Source organism: Acipenser ruthenus, chromosome 49 (genome assembly GCF_902713425.1).
Source record: "Acipenser ruthenus chromosome 49, fAciRut3.2 maternal haplotype, whole genome shotgun sequence".
Taxonomy (NCBI): Eukaryota; Metazoa; Chordata; class Actinopteri; order Acipenseriformes; family Acipenseridae; genus Acipenser; species Acipenser ruthenus.
In genome coordinates, this window is record NC_081237.1 from 7985126 (window position 1) to 8010106 (window position 24981).

A 24981-nucleotide genomic window follows, 5' to 3' on the forward strand; every position below is an offset into this window, starting at 1 on the left:
GAGAGGTCGTCTGGGACGAGCAGATAAATGGAAGTTTCCCGGTTCTGAAGTTGAGAGTCTCCCTGCTTGCTGAAGCGAGTTCAGTGAGGATGACTGACTGTAATGTACAGTACAGGAAATTAACGCAGGAAATCTGTGTGTGCGCGTGTGAGAGAGAGAGAGAGAGAGAGACAGAGAGAGAGAGAGAGAGTGGAAGGAAGAGTCCAGCCTTTTAAACTGCCAAAAGAAATGTAAACATCGGAGGATTCTTAAAGAGACAGACCTCCTTTTTCTGCAGCTCCTTCAAGAGAAGCTGAAGTCTCTGTTGGGACACTCAAACTTTATTTGAGGAACCCCTTTTTTAACAACAATTCTGAATCGGGACCCTTAACTGTTAAACTGAAATAAAGGCAAATCACAAACAACAACAAAAAAACCACACCGCGGTGAAAGTAGACATTTTGTTACATTCCTCTGATTTGCCAGTAAGAATCCTAATCGGGCTCAAATTTGTATTTGTATTTGTACAAATATTGTAACATTGCAGTGGATTAGCAGTGTGCATTGGTTACCATTGCATCTCAGTATATGAAATTGCTTCCGAGGCAGATTCAGTTTTTAAACACATGCTTCCTAACTATAACAGAGCTCCAAGATACTGTTAAAATGGATACTCCAAAATGTTATAATAAATACCTTATGATATATATGATCTCATTAAAATACATGTCGATGTGCATGCATATTCATTTTTACATAAAAACCTATAAAGGACAGAAAGAATATTAATATATACTGCAACCCAATACAAAAATAACAAAGCGAATCAGAATTTCCTTTGAAAAAAAAAAGCAGCCATGCTTCCAGTAATTTATTTTGATCCCTGTGAATTTGATTGAGTTAGACAGGCAAAGGAGCGCACTTAAAGACTGCAATTGGTCCTTGGCCTCTATAAATAGCAAGGGGTTTGGCACGATCCCACTCCTCCCACCACAAAAGGCGGCCCCCTGTTTCAGAGGCCACGGCAGATGAGGTCATCACCCTAGATTGTTCCCAGCTGCAGGGTCCTGTCAAACCCACCGGGCTGAAATCAAAAGACGAACCAGCCAGGATTACAGAGCTTGTACTGGGGTCACTGGTCCCCTTCCAGTAAACACTGGTTTTCCTTTTAAATTCAGATTAGCACTCTAAGATTACAGGTTCCGATTGTTGATTTATTGGGATGGCCTCGCTCCTTATTTAAAAAGGAAATTCCAGTCAGGCACACTGCATTCCCACAAAATAATTCCCAATGGTTATCTGCTTGCCGGCTGCCCATAGCACCGATGTGACATTACCAGAGGTACAGACTTGACTGCCATGTCATCTTCCGTTAGCTTACAAGGATGTGCTATATCTCTGCAACAGTGACTGCACTGAACTTTAACCCTTTCGTGCATGGCACTGGGGCAGCAGTGTGGAGCAGTGGTTAGGGCTCTGGACTCTTGACCGGAGGGTCGTGGGTTCAATCCCAGATAGAGGACACTGCTGCTGTACTCTTGAGCAAGGTACTTTACCTAGATTGCTCCAGTAAAAACCCAACTGTATAAATGGGTAATTGTATGTGAAAATAATGTGTAAAAAATAATATAATTGTATGTAAAAATAATGTAATATCTTGTAACAATTGCTAAGAAATAAATAATAATAATGTCTTCTAGACTTTAGATATATGGGGACATATGGAAGATGCAAATGCATGATAGCCTCATATGAAGATGCCATTTTTTCTCCCATATAAATTAGTGAAACAAAAAAAGTTTTTTTACTTAAAAATATATTTATTATGTGGCCAAAACTACTTTTATTCAGCTATTGTCAATATTTCATGCATGAAAGGGTTAATAGTATGATTCTTTTGGAAATAAAACCTGTGTGTCCTGTTTAGGCAGTGCTTTTACATTCATTTTCAAAGGCTTGAACATCTATTAAGAAGAGATTTACAGATGTACTTCGTTTGCTAAATTTGTCTAAACAATCCTAACGGAACAGAAAGGCATTGAGATTTTGGTGAAACGTATGGGAAAAGTGCAATAATCGCCATGGTAAACCTTTACAAAGGGGGGGAAAAAAGCCATAAGCAAAACACAACAACAACACGGAGAAGGCCTTCTTCGCTGAGTGGAGCTGCGCCGGGATGTTTATGTTTTCAAGTGCTGTCAAGGAAGCCTGACTCATTTCTGGAAAGCTTCTTTTTAAAACAGCCCAGCACATCAGCGGCTGCCAGAGCTGTGGAGAATGCAGACGCAATGCTTCATACTGTACGTGACAGGCCCCCAGAGCCTCAGTCACCAGTCCAGCTCTGGCCCAGCTTCAGTACAGCCAGCCTGGGCCTCAGGTACAGTATAGTAAGCCCTCACCACTAAGCTGTAAAAGGACAAGGGCCTACAAGATGGGATGAAATATTTACTATGGAAGTTGTTTCACCTTTAATAGAACCACGATAGGGTATAGCTAAGAAATGAACTTGTCTTTTGCCACATTCTTATTTCTCAGTGTGTATAAAATCCTATAAGTAGGCCCACTTTTGCAAGTTTGCAAATTCTTAAGGCATTTTTTTTCATACTTTAAATCCATTTCTTCACCTTTAAAAACAACTTCTGTCTCCATTATGCTGTTTAGCACTATGAGACTAAAATATGATATTGTTTAAATGTAGCCTAGTGTTGATATTCAGAAATGGATGCAAAGCAGAAAATAATTACCTTAAAATGAACAACATGGCACAAGTGGGTCTCCACAGGATTCAATTAACGTGAAAAACATGAAAGAAAGTGGCTGCAACAAATTCATTTAAACCCTAGGGGACAGTAGTTCCATAAATGGTGAAACTCCCAACTTCAAAAAGATCACTTTTAGTGTTTAGAAGATTAACACCAGTGCCATTTATTTTTGTTTGATCAGTGTTAAAACCTAAAATGACAATTCTAGACTCGTTTTTTTTTTTTTTTCCAGCTTCCCATCCCTATCCAATAGAGACTTCACCATCCTATTTGTTTAAATCTCCCCTGTTTGAAAAGCTTGACAGCTCTGCAGCTAAGCAAATATCTCCTGGTAGAAATCAAATAACGAAAGAGGCCTTCTCTCTCCTCTCTCTCTCTCTCTCTCTCTCTCTCTCTCTCTCTCTCTCTCTCTCTCTCTCTCTCTCTCTCTCACTCTCACTCTCTCTCACTCTCTCTCCTCTCTCTCTCTCTCTCTCTCTCTCACTCTCTCTCACTCTCTCTCTCAGCACAACAGTATTTCACTGGCAGCCCAGACTTCAGCTGATCTCAATGTCATCAGGCCGTAACCAAAGACAAAGGCTAGACTGCAAACACAGTTTCACTGGAGCACAAATAAAATCACCAAGCATTTTAATTAGCTTTTTAAAAAGATTACCTAGCGATGTAAGACAAGAGAGCAGTTTTGTGTGGTTTCTGTTTAGCACGTTTGATTTTGCTACTGTAGTATATTCACGTTTAGATTTGCACAGATCTCACCGGCACGTTGATGCTCTCCTGTTCTCAGCCCCCATAGGTGGGGGGTTGTTTTTGGTCCAGTGTGACGTGAACCAGGGCTTGTCTGCAGCGGAGGTTGGATGCACAGCCAGAAACAGCTGCCGACGTTGAGAGAAAGGCTCCTGCTGTGTTTCCTGTCTCCCTCCGTGTGTGTGTGTGTGTAACTGTTTTAGAAATATGTATTTTAAAGGCAATGGGGTTTTAGAGGAGAGCTGGAGACGGGGAATTTGTAAAGTATTGGTTTTATTCTTGTTTTTAATAAGCCACGTCTCCACCATTGTCTCGAGCAGCACGGCACTTTGTTTTGAATTATAATTAACATGCATTGTTTTTACTGAACAGTGCAAACCCCCATGCCGTGACTGTGTATTCTAGGCTTGACCTGTTTGTTAAATATAGTTAACCACCTGTAATTAATAAAACAATGTTCTTTGCCCTGCATGTTGTTGTGGTCTTAGTTTATTTCACTCTGGTATTCTGCCTGACGGATCGAAAAGAACGAGTGCCCCTCCCGGGTGCTACAAAGGCATGACAGGAAAAAATATATTATTGGGATAACACACGACTGGATCAGTAACCTGGAGAAATCGACGCAGTGATCCCCACAATGATTGTGGACTGCAGAGTTTCAAAAGCCATGGTTATTCCAGGACACGCTGCCAAAGATGCTGTACTTACAAAGAAAAAGGAGTTTTCCTGCACTAAGAATCGTTATCTCAAATAATTATAACTAGCACCATTCTTTATTCGGAGCGAGATAAGAAATGATTTCTCGTTAACAGTATTGGAGAAAATTATTCTGACCTTTTACAAGAATAACAGTCTTGAAATGAGATTAAGAAGAACAGTGTAAGTTCAAATTGAGGTGATCAATGCCTAAACAGTTATACATGCCAGAAGACAAAAAATAAAACATGTCAGTAATCTGCCTTGTTTTTTTTATTCTTGTGTAATTTATTTAATGGGTTTTGCAATTTTATTTTATTTTTTGCCTACGATGCAAAACATGCAGTAAGTACTGCCAACTCTGTAAACTAGGCATAAACACTTGCCTATTTTACAAACTAGTCACAAAATAAATCATATACTGCATTGTAAAATATAATCCATAGCTATTAAACACTAAACAGTGCTAAATTTAGAAACACTGAAAGAAACTTAATACATTAAATTACAAACGTTTCAACAAGAAGACTTTTTTAAGGACGCTAAAAAAAAAGAGCACTGGTCAAAACGTTTTAGTATTTCAGATTGTAAAACAGAATACATTAGTTTGACAAAATATTTTAGGCATGCTATCAAGGTAGGTATACACCGATATAATAGGTATCTAATTTAACCACATTTGAATATTACTAATTGATTACTGGGCTTAATCATTATCTGTTAAATCGAAAAATTGAATAAACCTAATTAGAAATGTAAACAGGGGTGAGTAATACTGTCCTGGGATCCATCCTGGAGATGACTGTAGGAAGCCCCACCTCTCTCCCTATCTCCAGGGGCTGCTCACTGTCAGCAGCCCCCCTCCACCAACGCTACTGCTGCCCAAGTAATCTGTGCTAGAAAGGAGTCTCCCCTGTAGCTCTGGGTAGTTGTCAGTGGAGTGTCTGTAACTGTGACCGAAATGAAACAGTAATCCTGTCTGTTTATCCCACGGGGGTTGCCTTTGAAATAATAGACTCAACAGGCTGAAAAGAAGCCATGGTCCGGGTCTCCCTCACTCCACACAATCACGCTCTTGTTCCGAGGGGCCGTGCTAAACGGATGTGGAGACTTTACAGTGCTGCAGCAGCAAGGGCTGCGTGCGGTGTCTGGGAGAAGCTTGCAGCGTCGTCTCCGGCACTGCACGGCGGTCTTACTGATAGAGAACAGCTGCAGTACAGTACAGACACTCAAGAGAATATTACAGCAATCCCAGGAAAGGGTACGTCAGTGATGTCAGACTGATGGCAAGCCCTAGGTTTTCCTGGGTGATGGGTATATCCTTTGACAAAGATCATCAAAATGTCTTGGGCTTGACTTGTATCAATGAACTAATGTTTTATGGAATGGCCAATTAGCTAGCCAACCTACACATAGGGTCGTCCTATAGAAAACTATGTACAATTTGTTTTATATTATTATTATTATTATTATTATTATTATTATTATTATTATTATTATTATTATTATTATTATTATTATTATTAATGAGTGAAAGATTCTTTCATCTATGCCAGCCACCTAAAACTAAACGGGATCATCAGTGCCACTGCTGTAGACACGTTTTGTTGCTGAAAACAACTCTTTTTTTTTTCCCCTGCGGTTTTGTCTGTAAGAAATGTTATTTTCAAACTGTGCTGGACTTCTGCAAACAAGCTCATTAGTGGTACCTCCAACCAGGTTATGATTTTTACAAGAAAAATCAGATATCAAACTTCTTTGCAACACTAAAATCACTGAGGATCCTGCACACTATGCCAAACCGTTTTGGTCAATTTCTTTGTATTTGAAAAACTAAAACACAGGTTCGGGAAGCTGGCTAAGACTTCTCACTGCTGGTTACAGCACTAAAACCATTCAATCCTGAGGGTCTGGGTTCACATCCAAACGAGTCTCAGTTTAGGAGCAGTACTGATAATTGGGTACCGTTTAACACACAATTGGCAGAGACAAACTGAAGGCAGTAAGAGGCATTAATGGTGCAGAAGTACTAAATAAAAAAATCACGCTATCCTAAAGCGGCTTGTTTAGTTATTTGGTACTACAGCAGAGGCTAAAGGGATAGCCCTGCTGTTAATGAAACTGAATCTGAGGCCTGTAAGTGTGAGCCCCTGGAACCCTAGAATGAAATGAGCTCCTCACGCTGCTGAGGGATATGGGAATTGACAGCAGAGTTACAAGATATCTTTCTCTCTCCTTCTAGTTTCTGCAGATCCATGCCTCCCCCCGCCCCTCCCTTCCTTCCTCCCCCACTCCCCTACAAAATCTTCTAGCACAGACCATTTAGTCAGCAGAATCCCTCTGTTCTGCCTGGCTGGTCACATTGCATCGATCTGCGAGATTGATTACAGTAACACTGCAATGTCTTTGACTTTCACCCGCGACCTTACTGTCTCACTCTCTGCGGAAAACTCAGAGCCGGGCTTTACCACCGCTACTGGGACAGGGGGAGGGTGTAGCAAATCAGGTATCATTCTCATTGGCATTACTTTTAAGTAATCAGTGGAGGGTGAAGGCTGATATTCCTTATAATCTGTTTTTAGGACCACTGGAAAGGTTGATATCTCTTTCCTTTAGAATATGTGTTTAACCTCCAGGCAGGCAGCCCCCCCTCCCCTCCTGGTACCGCCTGCATCAGTAGGAGGTTATGAATGTTGTCTGCAAGCTCTGCTGTAGCTCAGGGAAGCAAAACAAAAATGTTGTGCAAGAGCAACTTGGTTTAGGTATGAAACAGCCTCGTTATCTTAACTCCTGTACAAGGCTTTCACATTTGGCGCGGTTTTCCATGAAATGTACCCACTGTCATGTAATGTGTAGTTCCCAGTGAAATTGATGCACTACCTGTTGCACTGCATTTAGGAACCTGGCAGTCGGTTTAGTTTGCTTCCGGTAAATAATTGAGCACACCGCAGACGATTTCTTTAAAATGTCTTCAACGAAAAAAATCAACGAAAAAGGGAATTCCAATTTCTTTTTTTTAATTAAAACAAAAGAAACGTCAGCCAAGCTGATTAAAACGACAATATATAATGAACAAGTAAATATTTCCAACAGTGTGTACAGCAGCATAAAAAGAGGGCTGAGAAATAAGGACTCGGGCTAAGAGGACTGCTGAGTGTTTGTGTGGATATACCCATCTCCGCAGCATGGTAATGGCTATAGCAGTGGAGACTGTGTAATACTGAGCACAGGAAGCCTTACAGGGAGCAGGCAAGCTCCCCTTTTAAGTGACCAATTTAGCAGACGCAGTAAAACAAGTCCAGCTGGATTATTTATTCAGATCTCAGGGCGAGTCACAATCAGTCCAAGCAGGAGGGAGGCGTGGCCGCTAGGTTTAGTTTTCTTGTTTCAATTGAAGGAGTTAATGTTTATCGAACACAAATGAAAGAAGAATACATTAAAATGTTACTAATAACACAGACAGGTTCATTTAAAGGCAATTTAAATATGTGATATATAAAACTTAACTTTGAAGTTTCAGTTGAATTTGGGTGGTTACTGTATATTCTGTGCTGTAAAGTTTTATTACAATGTTGTGGTCTGTTTTAAAGTGTTGGGGGAGGGGTTGGTTTAAAAATAAATTCATTAAAAGGACGCCATGACATTAACCATGGTGCAGATTCCCAATGTGTCCTGTAAGCTATCCCTCTGGAGAATATCCACATTAAAAAGGGTTTCCTGTAGTTCAGTAATTGGACTTTTCACAAATAACAAAAAAGGCCGAAATCCGAAAGAACTACAAACAGTGCCTGAAAAAAAACAAAAAAAACACCATGTACTGTAAAAAGAGATTCCAGTTAGGGGTGGTAGGCTCTGTTTCATTTCCTAAACATTTCAACTTTAACATACTGGGGATGTTTGCAATCTGAAAAGCCATCACATTAAGCACCTCCATGACATTGTATATATCAGTGCAAATTCTATCTGCAAGCATTTCATTGTATATATGGAGCACCAGCACCAAGGCTAACACCTATATTTGCCCTGCATATGTTTGACAACGGTTCAGGTCAAAACAACCCCTTGAACACTTTTATTTGCATTTCGGTAAGAATAGGATTCTGTGCCTTTAAGAGTCTTGCTCTCCCCCCCCCCCCCCGCCCCCCCACCCTCCCCTCCCTCTCTCCCTGTGATCAGTGAAAGTGAAAAGCCCAGAGCTATTTATCGGCAGAGCCCAGTATTTACAGCCAAGGGTTTGTTGGTTATTAGGGAGGTCATGTGACTTGGAGACGGTCTCGTCGACCCAGACGTCTAGGGGTCAAGGTCGAGAGGCAGTGGGAGGGGGAGGGGCACAAGTGCCACAACACAGCCGCTCTCTCTCTCTCTCTCTCTCTCTCTCTCTCTCTCTCTCTCTCTCTCTCTCTCTCTCTCTCTCTCTCTCTCTCTCTCTCTCTCTCTCTCTCTCTCTCTCTCTCTCTCTCTCTCTCTCTCTCTCTCTCTCTCTCTCTCTCTCTCTCTCTCTCATCCGTACCAAGATGATAGAACTAGCTGAAAAGTTTTACCTTAACAGCAAACTTAGAACCCAAAGCATTTGGGTCAATTCCAGCTTTAAGGGCTGTGGAAATACTATATCCACATTTGCTTTTGTTTTCTGTACAGTTTTGACATATTTCAGAAATACCATTTGCTGGCCCTTTTTTGTTTTAGCTACAGCTGAGCTTGAACATTTATAACCTCCCGATGCTGCAAGTCTGATTAGCCTCAGTGTAAGAGGAGCCTGCAATTAAGAAGTCAGTGAGTGAGTGTGTGTGTAGCTGAACTATTGAATAACCCTGCAAACCATAACCTAGCAATCATATTTAAGGATTAACATGATTTTGGGACAGCAGCCACGTCATTAATAGAAGCCCTTGTAATTTCACTTCAGTGACATTAGCATGAGTGTGCCAATAATTCAAGCCTACCCCCACTGACTCCAATTACATTCAGGCCTCCCTCATTTCAATGTGGTGATAATATGCAGAGTAATTCACTGAGAATGCTCTCTCGAAACGAACCGACAGGTACGTTTTGGAGATTTTATAACATATATTTTAGGATGAAAAATGTAGCCATGGTCAGCACTTGAAATAGCAGGTGGCAGATGGCTTTTAGTACTGCCTTTCAAGATCAGAGATATGAGTTACCCAGATCCATTGTGACAACATAGGGCATTTCTTTGAATAGTGCTGAGTCACAGTTCACGGTTTACAACCGCATGCATTGAGCTGCACCCACCTGCAGCACTCCCAAGCTGTTTAATTGAAAACAGAAGTTTTGAAATACTTTGTAACAGTGGAGAAATCCTGGCACCACGTGTTGGAGGAGGGGGGCTTTCAGAATAGTCTGCCTCTGTTCAGCCGGAACAGAAGCTTTACATGACAGCTACCTGTTCAAAGTCACTTTAATCTGCTCTCCAATTTACTGCATCACTAGGATTCAGCTAGGTGAGCGTTCTCAATGCGAAAGGACCGCACACAAAAACACAGTACTGTTAGCATTCACTAAGGGTCTCGTTGAAAATATTCTGTCCCTGGGTGATTAGATTAAATGTCCTTGTTTTAGTGACGCCAGTACCTTGCTTCAAAACAAAAATACATGTTTGCTGGGACCCGTTCTTTGAAAACTAATACAAATTTAAAGGAGGAGACCCAGTTCTAAGACTGTAGAGATAGAAGCCTGCCAAAGATCACACTGTGACTCAGAGGCCAGTGCTGAGATTAGAAACCAGCATGTTCTGGCTCCCGGTCCTCTCCTCAAACCGCTCGTCTACACCCTGTTATATTGCATTATTATAATTTCCAACACATCTCTCATCAGTTTGGCGTTGGAAAACTCGTGCTCGTGCTCATTGAAAATGAATTACACAACATGGAAGCATGGCTAAAAAGAATTCTTTCCTATTCAGCTTAAGCATCGGTCTGTGGTCTTAATGCTCTGATACTTCAAATATAGCCTTGCTTAAAGACTATGTATGAACAACACAAAGAATTGCTTTGAAGTACCTACAGCAGCTATCATTAAGATGCCCGCTGGTTCACAGTAGGAACAATTCTTCAATTCAAATTCTTAAGAGGGTCACTGTAATTATCACCAAAATAGATTTCACATGGTTTCACCGGTGTTAGGTGACACATTGTAGGGCTCATTAAAAACTTGAACCAAGAGATACGCAGACGTTTAGGCCAGTCTATTCAAACTTACTAACACAGGTGAGTCAAGATCCACTTTAAATCGCGTTTGACCCTGCTTCACTTGTATGGCTGAATTATTGGACATTAAATTCGGTGGTCGTAATAGTGCGTTTTTGATCACAACACATTTTAAACGTGTTAACATTAAGATGTGCCTGATATTTTTTATCGTATTGTACATCAGGGATGGATGGAAATAGGCCCCCCATTGCATAGCAGTTTGATCCATTCCTGGTTTTACTATGAGCTTAATAAGACACACATGTTACATGTACACTGTGGCAAATCAAGACCGTATTAAAACCTGGAATGGATGAAACTGCTGTAATAGGAGTCTTATTTCCGTCCCTGTATATGTATCATATTAATGCCTTTACTATAGCCAGCCTCACAGTCCAAGTGAACAGTCCTATTCCTTAGAGGAAAGTGAATCAGCATGTCTCTCTGCGGAAACAAAACTCCCAGAATTGAGTCTAACCTGGATCTGCAAGGCTGCATCCAATTCTACTCATGCCTGGCTTTGGAAATCCTACCTCTGTACAGTGAGCTGTCGCTGGCTTGGAAAACCAACCCCCTTCCATACAACATCCCCACTGGCTATTTATAGAGCCCAGACAGTCATCCAACTAGATCCAACAAGCTTTGAAGGGTCGGGGTAAGCCAGGAGTTATGGAACTGGCAGACATGGCCAGGGCTTATGACAGGACTTTTACAAAGAGTGCATATTCTGAAGCGTTAGCCAGAGAAAAACCCACTAATATCCTGCTGTGTTATGTGATTGCATGACCACTTTCGTCCTCCATATTGCTATGCATCCCAGATTCCACATCACTAAGGCAGTATAAGGTCAGCATTAACACGATTCACCCTGCAGCATCAACCTCTTTAGGTGAAAGACTTTTCCGATCACACTGGACTGAATATTCAGTCTCCTACAGGTCCACCAACTTCCCTTGTAAAACATCCAGTCTGTCTCCAGACAGCCAGTAGGAGAAATAGTCAATTGATATGATCTCTCTACCTGGGAGTACAAAAAAAAAAAAAAGCCTTACCTCTTTCCCGTACAAAGTAAGCCAGGTATAAGTCCAGCTCCTTGACAGATACGCTGATGTGGTGGGGCTGCACACAGAGAATGGGGTTGGTGCACAGACCAGCTTTGATAAGCCTCTCCCCGTCCGTGCTCTCCAGTGGGATCCCCTTGAACAGGATGACCATGACCAGGTCCAGCCTCCACACCTTGTCAGCCTGGCGCAGGCAGTCGATGCGCCGCATCTTGCCTTTCTGGTCGGGGTTGGAGAGGACGCAGCAGGGAGTCTTTTTCCCCGTGATGGAGAGCACAAAGTCCTCACGGCACTCAGGCCGGATGTCCTTGCGGAGTTTGGCCAGCAGCCGAGACGCCCACTTCTGCTTGACCTCCGGCTTCTCGTTGAGGAGCTCGTCCTTGACCGCTCGCTCCTCGTCCTTGGTCATCCGCTTCTCGTGCTTCTTGAAGTACTTGCGTTTGCGGGCCTGCAGGTTGAACCAGGTGTAGGCGAAGGCACGGACGTGCGGGAGAAGAGCCTCGATGAAGGGATGAAACTCATCCTGGGGGGAAAAAGAAAACAAGCAGAAGTCAGTGGACTATAAAGTCTGCAGCACTGACCAATGTTTGAATTGCGGACAAACACACAGGAAGTGATTAGGTACCAGGAAGTAGCAGCAACGTTTCCTCCACACCGTTGTTTTTTAAATATTGCTCCATAATCCAAATTGAACCACATAACCAAAACATTTTTCAACAGTACACAAAGTGGACCAGCGATAATAATACTGCTAATAAGAGGTAAGATAATGGATGTTATAATTGATCCTTTAAAATATTTATAGTGACCATCCGACGACAAACATTTCCGGTAACTGAAACATTCCAGGTCACTGTAATTGTGCATTATCGGTTCAAAATCCATTTTGTAACTGGTAATGTTGTTGTAAAGGCAAAGTTTTCTTTGCTATTATAATGGCATGCTTGCTATATTTTCCTGTAGGGGGATATTACAAGCAAAATAGCTTGTGATTCTGCTTTGATCACAATAACCATTTGATTCCACTAACCAGCGGCTACACTGTAATTACAGAACTCTGGCCAGTCACCCCCAAGACAATCTGATGTGAATTGCCAAGGAATATAAAAAAACCCTGTAATTTAAACAAGTAAATGTAAAAGAAGCTGGTGGTCCAACATCAATTCACATGAAGGCGTTTTCCTTTTCTCTTCGGCCTAAGTAAATACAAACCTTGTCCATGATAACTCTGGCTAGTGTGTATATTTTAGCATGCTGATTTCTCCTCTGCCGCAGGACACAGGCAGCAAGTCGAAGCAGGACTCTACACCCCTTGTTTTTACAGGGCGTAACTTAAGCTTCTTTTTAAGGCCGGGGAAAACGCAATATTTAATCTGAGCTGAAAGACCTCCCTCATAGCTCCCCTTAAATGGTTTACATAAACTACAATGGGGATTGCGTCAGAAAAACCGCAAACTCGAACTCTTCTGCCTGCACCGCAGTTGGAATTTATTTTATTATTGCATACTGCATTCGAAAGGGATGCCAAGATCTCCTAAGGCAAAAGTAAACACTAATTAGGCCCGCAGTTAGGAGACCTTGAATCAATGTTTCAAGACTTTATATCAGAACTGGAAAAAAAAAAGGTTTTGTTCAGTTATTGTCATTGTAGTGTGAGAGCACTTCTGTATTATGATTCTTAAGAAGAGCCACTAGAATCTTTTATTTATTTAAAAGCCTGCTTTTCAGCCGGCCGATGAGCCTTCATCTGTGGGAATTGTTAATGAAGCAAGGGGCTGGAGTTTTGATGTGGTTCCCCTCTGGAATCTCAACCTGTCGCCAGGCAAGAAGACAACAAGCTGTCTGGCCCGTAGAGCGCGGCTGAGCTTTTTATAGTAATGATTAATTAGCCTGCAAGAACACTTTGAAACAAGTTGAAAAAACAGCAGTCAGGGAATCAGCCAGGGTTATTCTGCAATACAATACTGGCTAAACGGCACTCAAGACTAGAACAGTTAGACAAAACTTCAATTAAACTGTAGTGACAAAAACAGAATCCGCCAGGTACTCAAACTCCCAGCTGCCGTTTAAAGGAGAGAAAGACAACAGGCTTTACAAATCGGTCTTGTAAGCACGAGCAGCATCATCGTTGGTCTTCTAAGCAGGAGCAACATTATCACTGGACCCTGCAAATTGCTTGCAAGTTTGCCCATAGTTGAAAATACTGGCCAGTGTCTGATTGATTTTGATTTTTTTTTTGGCACAAACATTGCACAAACTTGTGGTGGGCTTTCAATGGATTGCATTTTTTCTTGCCATGTACTGCGAACTGCTAAGCACTGCATTTCTTCCATTGAAACCAAGGTAAGGTTACCAGCAGCAACCGGTGGTATTTTGTGCTGAAGTGAATGGCTGTGATTCCCTCCGCAGCTCTATTTATATGGTTAGTGAAGAGCCATCACGGGGACAGGAGCTTGTTTTTGAATTCCTGTCGCTTGCTGAAACCTCGGCTTGCCCTCCCTAGTGATATTTTCATACTCGAAGGTTGTGATTGGCAGTCATGACTTTCAAAGTGGGCGTCCAAATGTGTCTGGCAGGATTCAAATCAACACTAGGCATGATCAATCACATCAAGTCATGCAACCGCAGCAACGACCAATCGCAACTATGTAAGAAACAGAAAACCTGTTCAAGCCAATAGCAATATGCAAAACCATCACCTGACACATTGATACAGTGCATTCTGTGCTGTGCAGCACCACAGGGTTACCCTGTCCAGAATGCTATATTATACTAGCGTAATGCATCACAACAAACCTACAGAAAGGAAATGATAAAATGCAGACTTAAAATCGCTCAGATGGCAGCAAACGTGTATTATTATCTGGTACTACATCGGGTTAAAGAAATGTCTCAGTTTCCATGCCTTGAGGAAATCTGCTAAACCTGCACCCCCTGAGTCATTTTGCAGTGTCTTTGGGATCAAAGCATGGTACTACAGTAGCTGTAAGCATGTCAGCCAACACAGGAGAAGAATCGGATCTAATGACAGGAAAGAAGCCTTTGAAGGAGTTTCTAAGGGTTAAACGGTTAGAAACTGCAGGAAGGCATATTTCACACAACCTCCCTGTGCTCGCACTGTTCCTGACACATGCTAATGCGGGGTTATCAGTGTAATTAGGACTCTGACAGGCTGCAGTGGTGTAAACAAAAACATTTCCTGACTTAAATACAATCTAGGGACAATGCATGCAATTAGCCCTACAGCAGATTTAGTTCTGTAATTACAAGCAATTGCCTGCAAGGGAATCTGAATGGCTCTTCCAGTTAAAGAAGGCTCGATTACCCTTATAAAAGCTGACCATAGTAAAAGCATAGCAAAGTGTAAGCATGGTAAAGCACAGGTAAGCATTGTAAAGAATAGCAAAGTATGGTACAGCGACAAAAAGAAAAAAAAAGGATTCTATATTAAATGCACAGTATGACCATGGGAAAAGCATACATTGGAAAACTTAATTATATAAGCCAGCCTAACATGTTTTCCAATTTTTTTGAAAAGTTAAAATAACGAACTAAAGTAAGTGATATATTCAGTCTCTTAAACCCGTCTCCTGTTTCTTCGTTCTTGTTTTGTTCAACTTTTTCTCCTTTAAAGAATGTGGAGAATATACCTCATAATTTTCCACCGGAGGGTATTTTAGAAAAAGTCTTATGGAAACTTGACAAGTATGCATTTCCTTCCTGCTCTTAATTCAAAATTATTTCTAAGTTAATGTGTACAGTACTGATGACGCTCTCTCTCTGACGGTACAAATTCATCTGCTATCAAGTTATGGAAAAGTTAAATGGAGTCTGGAAAATACAGTCTGGGCATTTTAAATTTAAAATACACTGACATTAAAACAGACAAAGAAGTAACAATACTGTAATCAGGACAGAGATCTGAGCTAAGAGAAAATACATAACTAGCAATTTAAAAATACTGGCAGTGTATCTCTTATAGGAAAATATTAACAATTGATCCTTGTGAACTAGCCTGGAGTCATTCACAAACTAATATTAATTCATACTTTCCTATAAGAGATACACTACCAGTGATTCTCAAATGCAGAGCTAATTATACGCTACCTTTAGTACTTTTAAACATTACCATTTGTATTCATTTATTGTGCCTAAAATATATATATAACGCTGCTATAGATATAGTAGAAACATGCTATAGTAGCATTTCAAGTCCAAATAGATGTATGATATATATATATATATATATATATATATATATATATATATATATATATATATATAGTAAATAAATCACTGCTGTTTTATGTCATATAAAATGTCACAAGAATGATTTCAAAAATACAGCTGTATTAATACAATAAACTATATGAATGGGTATAATGCTAACAGTGAAAGGAAAGCTTGAAGACGTTGTTATAACCTCCTACTGCTGGCAGGACTCACTGACTGTCGTTGTATTAGGGAGAGAGGAAGCTTGGGTCTCTGTTGTGCAGCTCAAACTGGACTGTCAACAAGGTCTGCATGCTGCCGTGAGCAAGCATTAAATAATGCTACTGTAATTTGCATATGAAATAAACAAACAAGTCTCATGCGGGCTTTATGAAAAACAAAACAAATGAATTGCCTTGAAAGCCGTTAACGGCATCCGACAATGCAGAGATCAAAGAGAGGATGTTATAGCAGGTCATCTGGAAACTGCCAGTGAGTGAGCTTCAAATGTGAGTCAGACGTTCTCAAAAGTATCCCACCAAGCTGATAGATACCACCTTCTGAGGATCATAGGCTTGTAGTAACAAAACCACGCTGTTTGGGTCTGAGTCAGCGTGTGCTGCAATGAACACACGATGACTCAGCAGGAGGAGGGCTCAAAGTCCCCGAGTCACACACACGGCCTTGAGCTTGCAACGCCACACGGCTGAAAGATGTTACACAGCTGGGGGTTCCCCAAACTCTCCCAAACGACCCTGACAAAGCAATGCTCCCCAGACCAGGGGAGCAATTCATTTACACCAACGCTCCTGCTGGACGCTTGTGATTCCTTCAAATGCAACTCTACCGTCAGCTTGTGCCTGTCTAACGGTATGTACCGTTACATAACAAAATGGGGGTGATTGTAAGGAGAAGAAAATAGGGAATTACAGAGGAAAACAGAGAAAACCGGTGCATAAATATTACATGTTCAAAAAACTGCCTCCCCAGCGACTCTACAAAGCCGCCCTTTTTGCTAACTGCCCAGATTTGTAAAATACCCTGGACAAGTCGGTCTTTGTCGTTTTGTTTTCACTGCGTCTACAGCCAGTCCGAGTACATCAAATAAAAAAAAAAAAGGCTGCCAAGCCCGTAATTAACAAAGCATAAAATGTGCTTAGCAAACGCGAAAGACACCACAGTTCCCAAGGGCAACACACAGGGACTGCAATACACCTTCTGTCTCTGGGAAGACGCTTCAGAAAGAGTTTCCTTTACAAAAAAAACCACTGGGGTAATAATGCCGCAAGGAAACCCAATAGCAGCCATCATATCAAGGAGACACAATGGGTTTGGAATGAATATTGCACGGGGTTCCTCATATGGTAGCACACTGATACAACAGCATTAAGCATTTTTATGTACAAGGGACATATGTGTCCCACAGAAATAAATTATGCTAACTTTCTCATTTTTGCAACGAGGTGCACGAAACAGGTTTTAAACTGTTTATTTACTGATCGTTTGGATCTTCATACAAAACCATAGTGTCACTCTTCCTAGTGCTGTAGGCTTGATGTAATGTTGTTGTTTGGGTTTTGGTCAGAAAACTACATCAAATATGGCTGGTTAAATGTGAAGATCTAAATGTTTGGTCAATCTGGCAAAGGTCATGCTTTTCTTTGCTTTTAGTTCAACACACAAACTGGGTACTGAAAGTCGTTCTATCAGCACCAACTTCCCACTTCACCTCCTTATCTGAGTAAAAAAATCAAAACCCCACGCAACACACAGACCTGGGGATTGGTGAGAGGTTTGAGTCACCGTGAAACGGTTGAAGTGAAAAGCTTACCCTCCATTAGTCAGCACTGACGATAAATCTCCCCAATACACTTCTGCTGACATAAGCTGAAAGTTGCAAGGCTTTCAGTATCTTTCCTGGAAGTGCACCTTGACTATTACAAGACCTTAAAATGATGACTTTGTTATCCGCACTCATCAGAAAAGAGGAACCGCTGTAGGGAATACCCTTGTATTATTTTTCTGGGCCGCGCTGAAATTACAGTCCTGAAATGACTGGAGACCTCTGTGAACTTTTCTCCCCCTCCACCACGGTCGGATGCACAGTGACATCAAAGTCCTTCTGCTGATTTTTCCATGGTGATCTGCAGTTCTCAAACGGATATCTTGTATTTATTCTGTGGTGGAGGAATCTAAACCAAAATATTGAAACTGCAGCCTATTCATTTCCAAAGGGGAAAGGTTGAATCTGCCTCAAAATGTTGCTGTGTATTTTTTCCTCTGAAAACACTGAAAGGTGGCAGTGCAAGTGAAATGGAAGTTACAGTACAGCCTTTAATCTGGAATTTGTCACTATCCCAAACTGTGCTGCTTAAACACTAAACAGTGGGGAACCGAGTTGCTACAACTGTTTAAATAACGTACCTATCGTTTTTCTTTTCATTGCTAACATTCTGACGACTTTTGACACTTATAACTTTAAAGTCTGCTTCAAAGCTCTTTTCAAAATGTCTGCTGTAGTGCACTGCTAGCATAAAGATTATTGCCCACATTGTCAAACAGGTAACACAGCAAGAACGATTCATGATGTGCTACAGAACAGAAAAGCCAAAGCACATGTTGTTATTTATTTATTTATTTTTTTTTTTTTTGATAGCTCTTCCTGCAGTGACTTAGAGGACAGATCAAACCCCAGTGCACTAGAGCAGACATTTTGAACTCTGAAGCAGACTTTAAAGTTATAAGTGTAAAAAGTTGTCAGGATGTTAAGAATGAAAAGAAAAATGACAGGTACGTTATTTAAACGTGGGGACGGGTAACGCTAGATTTTTTCCAAACTGCACTACTTACTCTTTAGGTTTGGTTTTGTCTGCAAGAAATGCGGCCAGAAGATCACCTGACTATCACATCTGCTTCCCATCTATTTGCTTTCCTATTTTACCCTGAATTTGTGACACTATTTTTCCACTCAATATGGAAAGGATGAGGAAGGAAGAAGCAGCCTCGTTAAACAAGACAAAGATCTCGCCAGCAGGCAGGTTTGGGGAGACACTGCTCTACCACGCCCATGGACATTCAGACCTGACAAAGAGAGCTAGACTTCACAGTGTAAACCTTAACTATGGACCACCAAAGAGAGCTAGACTTCACAGTGTAAACATTAACTATGGACCACCAAAGAGAGCTAGACTTCACAGTGTAAACCTTAACTATGGACCACACTATCAAGATGGATTACAGAACACAAAGGCCACTGTCTTCCACAGAAGCAATACCAAAAACAGGGTCGCGATTCCTTTTCGAAAGGTTAGTAACAGTCTACATTAAATCCAGTATCTCCAGCCGAAGATATCATATTAGGTGTCAGTAAGTTTCCAGAAGCCCCAATAAGCAGAACAGCACCTCGTGACAAATATCATGTAGCACCTTGCATGACAATTGAGTTAGACATTATAGATGGGCTATGGCACAATTCACATAGTGTCTTCTTTAATGCTGGTCTCCTGTAAATATTCATTCAGTACCAAGCGCTGAGATACAGAGGATACACCATGACCGTTTATTGGGTACTGTAGTTATCCCAGGAATGAGGGTGGCTGAATAACCAAAAGGGCCCCATAACAGGTTGATTCTGTTGTCTACAGCCACCACAGCGCTCCATAAAGGTTCACAGAGTATTAAGTGCAACGCATGGAAGTCGTGTCTTAATGTTGCTTATTTCTGCCACATACCTAAAAACCTGTTCGATTATTCCAAACATCCTTGCCCTGTGTTTTACTTAGCATGGAGAGTTATAGTAGTTGACCCCTGACCCCTAAAGTGTCCATGCTTAAAAGCATGTCCGACTCTAATCGATTGACAATGGTTACCTTTGCATGATTAATACACTTCACATTAAAGGAATTGGCTTTTCTGAAGCATGACCAATTACCAGCCGTGGCACAAAAATACTTTCCACTAAAAAGTTTCAAGCCAAGTCAGTTAAAAGATTCGGAGAGCAGACCGCAACTACATTTTGGCAATAAAAAATAAATAAATAAATAAATAAATAAATAAATAAAGGGTTATCAAAGAATCTATTAACAAAAAACAAAAAGGTGTAAGGAACTGTCACAGAATGGTGTTAGCTTGTCGGTACTTGGTAATTTGAAAAGGGATTCTTGGAAAACAATTGAAAAGGCAGAAAGACAAGACCGGTGAGTCTGTAAATTCACTGTCCCAATAACTGTCAGGAAAATATTTAGCAATTCAAATAGAAGGCATGTAAAGCAGCTGCATATGCAACCAAGTGTAATGTGATCAGCGGAGTGTGACAACACCTGAAGAGATTACCTTAAATGACCTCAGCAGGGTTATCACACAGTCACCTGGTGCTTAAAGGTGCAGCGTCCCACGTGCAGAGCAAACAGTTTTCAAATGACAGGTTGTTTTTTTTTTTTAACTGTGCCTTTATCTTTTTATAATGTTTGTGGTTCCATTTGCAATTAAGAAAATACTGCGGCTGTGTTAACAGTGATTTTACCTGGGCTGCTCTTCAACAGACTCGGGAAACCCTGCCTTTTCACATGGCAGGGTTGTTTCGAAGCGAATATTCTGCGGCAAAAACTACTTTGTGGCCCCCAGTTTAGGAACCACAGCTAAAGTGTCCCATCGTTGAACCTTCTCTTATCAGAGAAATCCAAAACCTACTCAAGAGAAACACCAGGTGGTTAAACCAACAGGTGAGCTTGCACCACAATTAAAATGGCATCACAGTTCAATTCACACAGACTTAGAGTTTACTTATGCTGTGAGCCAAACAGGAAACCAGGCTAGCTCCTGCTACTGTATGACCTGCAGGACTGGAAAGTTATAGCTACTTCTCAGGAAGACAAACATTTTTTTTCTTTTGTTATACTGATTGTATTTTATCATTTAGCTTTTGTTTGCATTTAAGAAACACTTTCAGTTTCAGCTCTGGAGAAATCTTTAGGAACTTGTTTATAAAACCCACCCCACCCACTCTGGTGCTCCAGAACCAGTTCCCTTTCAGTTCCAACAATGAAGGAGTTCTTTGATTTGACCAGGATATAATAAGACTGCAAATGCATAGAGCATACTCCGCAGAGTTCACACAAACTGTTTTTAAATGTGTAAAAATGAAATTAACAATTTGTGACCTGGTGGGGTTATGAGAGTTATGGGGGCTTTTTCAATAAAATGTTATCAAGATTAGAAAACCATATATTAGAAGAAAAAAAAAAAAAACCTTTTAAGACAGAAGTGTTTTTTACACACATCCGGTCAAGAGGAACAAAAAGACCAGTAAAAAGAGGCCTTCATTTTGAGGTGGTCTTTAAACTCGAAGCGAGATTTTAATGCCTATTCAAGAACAGATACCCAGCCCGGAAAATGGTGCCTATTCTGCCTCTAGCCCCCTCTGCTGTATAAGTGCATATCAGACGCTGAAAAACATGCGGCATCTTTGCAAAAAAACAATTTACAGGGAATAGCAAGACATGTGTCTGTTGCCATGGTAAAACAAATGAGATTACTGCTTTTAAAATGACACGGTCTGTTTGAAGGCAACAACAGAACTAAATGAAGATCGGATCAATAAATAAACATTTACAGTAAGTGAGTCAACGGAAACAACGGAATACGTGATGGGAAATCTGTGTGTTCATTGGCTAAGCTTAATGAAGTCATAGTCCCATCTACACCATGAAACCTGCTCTGTAAATCTCAGCTCAGTCCAATATCAGACTGGGGCTGATCATCTGCAGTCCTTTTCATTGGACGCTCATTAGGTGACTCCCACTATCAGTGAGAGCTGTAGAGATCGGGTTCTGCCAGCCCGCAATCCTAACTGGGACTGAGCCCCAATCGAAACGGATTCGATCTGCTTCTGATGGAAACGAACCAGTCTGATTTTGAAAACCGCTTTCAAGACGATCCAAGTGACGGACGGAAACGAAAGCGTAGCGTTAGCTGAGCCGTTACCGAAATGGACTGATCTGATTTTCACGAAGCCTCGCACAATGAACACACAGAGCTGTGCAGCGCATGCTGCGAAATAAGAGCAGGTCGGACACTTAAGAGTTTGCTGCACAACCCACCGAAGACGGCAGTTTTGTCAGCGCAATAAAGATTTCAAGATTGAGGATTAAAAACGGCATTCAGCTTCCACCCACTTGTCCCCTCGGGTTATATAACAAGACAACTGGCACAGAGCATGTTTATTAGCACTAATGTTTATAATCCCATGAGGAAACCCTATATCCCAAAGGGTTGGGCAACTACAATAAAACACGCTTGGCAAGTACAGTGCTTACATGCCCATTATACAAATCCCCTTATATAGACTGACAGCAGTATATGAACTGGTAGAAAGCCTATCAAAGTGTAGTAAAACATAGTGGCAAAGCACAAGCAAGCATGGTACCACACTGAGAAGTACGGTAACTAATATGTATACTGCAGTACAAGCATGGCTGAAGCATGGCAATGCCAAGAAGAGCTAACAGGAGCTGGCAGTGTGAAATCACTGCGCACATTTATTACAGTGTTTTGGTATTTGGTACTTTTTAAAAGCCACTAAAGAGCAGCCGCATCATATTTAGAATTTCATCCTAAATAAAGACAACCCTGGTTTTGCATGCAACAACTAACCTGCAGGCTACAGTATCTTTTAGTCTCGATGATAAATGTTCAACTTGTGGCCTGTGTTTATACTGTTGTTTTGTTAACACGGTACTGTTGAGAGGACAGACTTGTACAAATTACTAGCTTTTCCGTACAGAATGCAGACTGATAGTTACTGTTTTCTAATCTTTGTAACTGGCACTCTGCAGTACCAGCAGACTGAACAGCATTTTTTTAAACAAGCAGTTTCATCTAGCCTGGTGGTAGTGCAGCCAGGGCAGCATGTTGCTCTGTATAATCCACAGCACTCGCTTTTTCCAGCAACACTTTATAGATTTTAGTTCATGCTGAGATATTAGACAGTAATTTTGCAGCAATAGCACGAGCCACGTAATCGTTCGCACCGCCCCAGACAGATTTTTATTTCCAACTCAAGAATGTTAGTTTAGTTTAGAGGCAAGATTTCCGAAGCGAGTTTAAAAATAAACAAGCAATCGATAATGACGGTACTCAACGCGATAACGGAACTGCTCCTACTTAATATATCGGGGTCCTTGTCATTTTGTCCTTGCGGGGAAGAAACCTGCACTCTATAATTGAACAGTGCCTGAAATGTAAAAAAATACTGCAATTCAAACCTGGGTGGCTATGAGTGTATGACAAACACTTGGTAAAGATTGGTGCACAAATCATTTTTGAACCCCAATCATAATATCCAACTGTTATTAACCAAATGAAAATGATCTTTCTAGATTGTATATAATCACTTAGAACGGATTCCTGAACTACAGTGTTGCTTACTAGTTTTATGTCATAAGTAAATAGTGTGTGCCAGTCATTTGGGGTTCTTTCTTGTATATAAAAACACCTGATGTGAACTTTGCCATGAAGAGATAGCTCAGTAAGTATATCCTGGACTGATTTGGCAGCGTGCTCCAATTTTTAAGGTAATGCCTGCCTGCCGGCCTGACCTACCAAACGATCTCAGTACATTTCCACTCTGCTGATCTCGGGGAAATGCAGCAATTCATGTTCCTGCAGTTCTTCTATGCAAATTCATTTGTGTAACAAATAATCCTTTCCTTGTGGCGGCAGAACACTTTGTAGTGTTTCCCTCGCGGTACCCTGCGGTTTGAAAAGTGTTTGGGTGGGTCTCTCGTATGCAGCACACGAAAAAGCATTACTTTACCTTTGCTCTATCCTGTGTTGTCTACTCTTAAATACACAATCAGTGTGTATACTGGTAAGGAATAGGATTCCAAAATCCTGGGTGCTTCAGGTGGCTGGTTTTCTCTCAGAGAGTTAACATCCCACTGCAACAGGGGGCCTGCTTCAGTCTAATTGTACAGCTAATGTGGAACTGAGGCGTAAGTAGGTCACTTGGCAATTTTTCGAAAAAGCTGCAATCTGATAATCTCAAGTGTTTGCTCTCGTGGTAAAAATGAGGGTTGCGTCTGTGGTTTCTGAGCCCCACCTTGTGTGTATTGCGCTGGGTGTACTGTCTGACCTGTGCGTGTTGACTGCTGTAAATGGCTGTTGCTAATTACGCCTGTTGAAAAATTATATCAGCGATCTCAAGGGTATCCTGCTAAAATACATCAATGAAATTTAAAGTGAACCGCTCTCAAGGTCACTGAGCGCTGAGCCGGTTAAAACATTATTACATCATGTGGCCCTGGTGACTGAAATCCAGTGATTATCCACAGAGCCGATACAGCTTATCCACAGACAGCTTCCCCACGCTGCTCTCCTCAGTACCCAGCCTCCATGCCTAGATCATCCCTGGTCTACCTCCTAAAATCCAGCAGCGGTCGAAATGATGGTGCTGCTTTGTTTTTCCTGACAGCTTTGCCTCAATAAACATTTACTAATCTAGGAATCGTCCCATTGGGAGCCTCATGCAGCTGCCTAGTGACACCTGCTTTCCTTGCCCATGGCATGTCTTCTTGCTTTTTAATATTCAAGTTTTCTCAATGTACACCTATTGCCATGTTTTCAGTTGTGAAGAGTCTACATGTTTGAAAACCAAAGTGTTTCCAATGCATCAATGACTGTGTGTGTTTCGATTAGGAGCTTGCTGACTGCACCTCTATCTGGCCCAACATCTTCCATAGAAAACCTCTAAACATGATCCTGTATGCATGCCTTCAGCTTGATCACACAAAACAGCTGCACAGCAATTTCTTATTAGTATCCAGCTGATCCAATTAACAAAAGATTCCATTAAGCCGTTTTCCCTGTGCTGCACTCCGAGATTGCACTTGAACCCATCGCCAATTTGACCACCTAGCCCTTACCCCCTTTAGAGGTAGCAGATTAATAAAGCACCCCCACCACTCCCTTTAACAAAATGCCTGAATGGAATCTCTGGATGGAATTTCCATTTGGATGAAGTATAAGAAACGTAGGAAATTTATCTGATGATGGAAGTAAAAATGAGGTCAGTGCTGCTCCTCTGTAATTAGGAAATAGGCAATTACTGTAACAGGAGAGGTAGCCGATTCACGTGCAAAACAGATTCCATTAAGTGCGTGCCAAGGCAGCGCAGGCGATGCCACGGTAAGAGAGAAACTCAAGCAGGTTTCACTACAGCCAGAAGGAATGTTCTGTTAGAGAGGCACACACAGCATTCCATACGGGAATCAGAACTAACACCACGCAGAAGAAAAAATGGCCCTGTAAGAAAATGAA

At 41.3% G+C, this 24981-nt stretch overlaps 1 protein-coding gene across 5 annotated transcripts in view; it reads right to left on the minus strand.

The window, feature by feature from the left end:
- The window catches only part of LOC117962273 (nuclear factor 1 C-type), a 95913-nt gene that overhangs the window by 60500 nt on the left and 10432 nt on the right, over positions 1 to 24981 (minus strand). For all 5 annotated transcript variants that reach the window (XM_034912184.2, XM_034912185.2, XM_034912182.2 and 2 more), the window contains exon 2: positions 11446 to 11977. In XM_034912184.2, coding sequence (XP_034768075.1) covers positions 11446 to 11977 — 532 coding nt within the window. The remainder of the gene's footprint in view (positions 1 to 11445; positions 11978 to 24981) is intronic.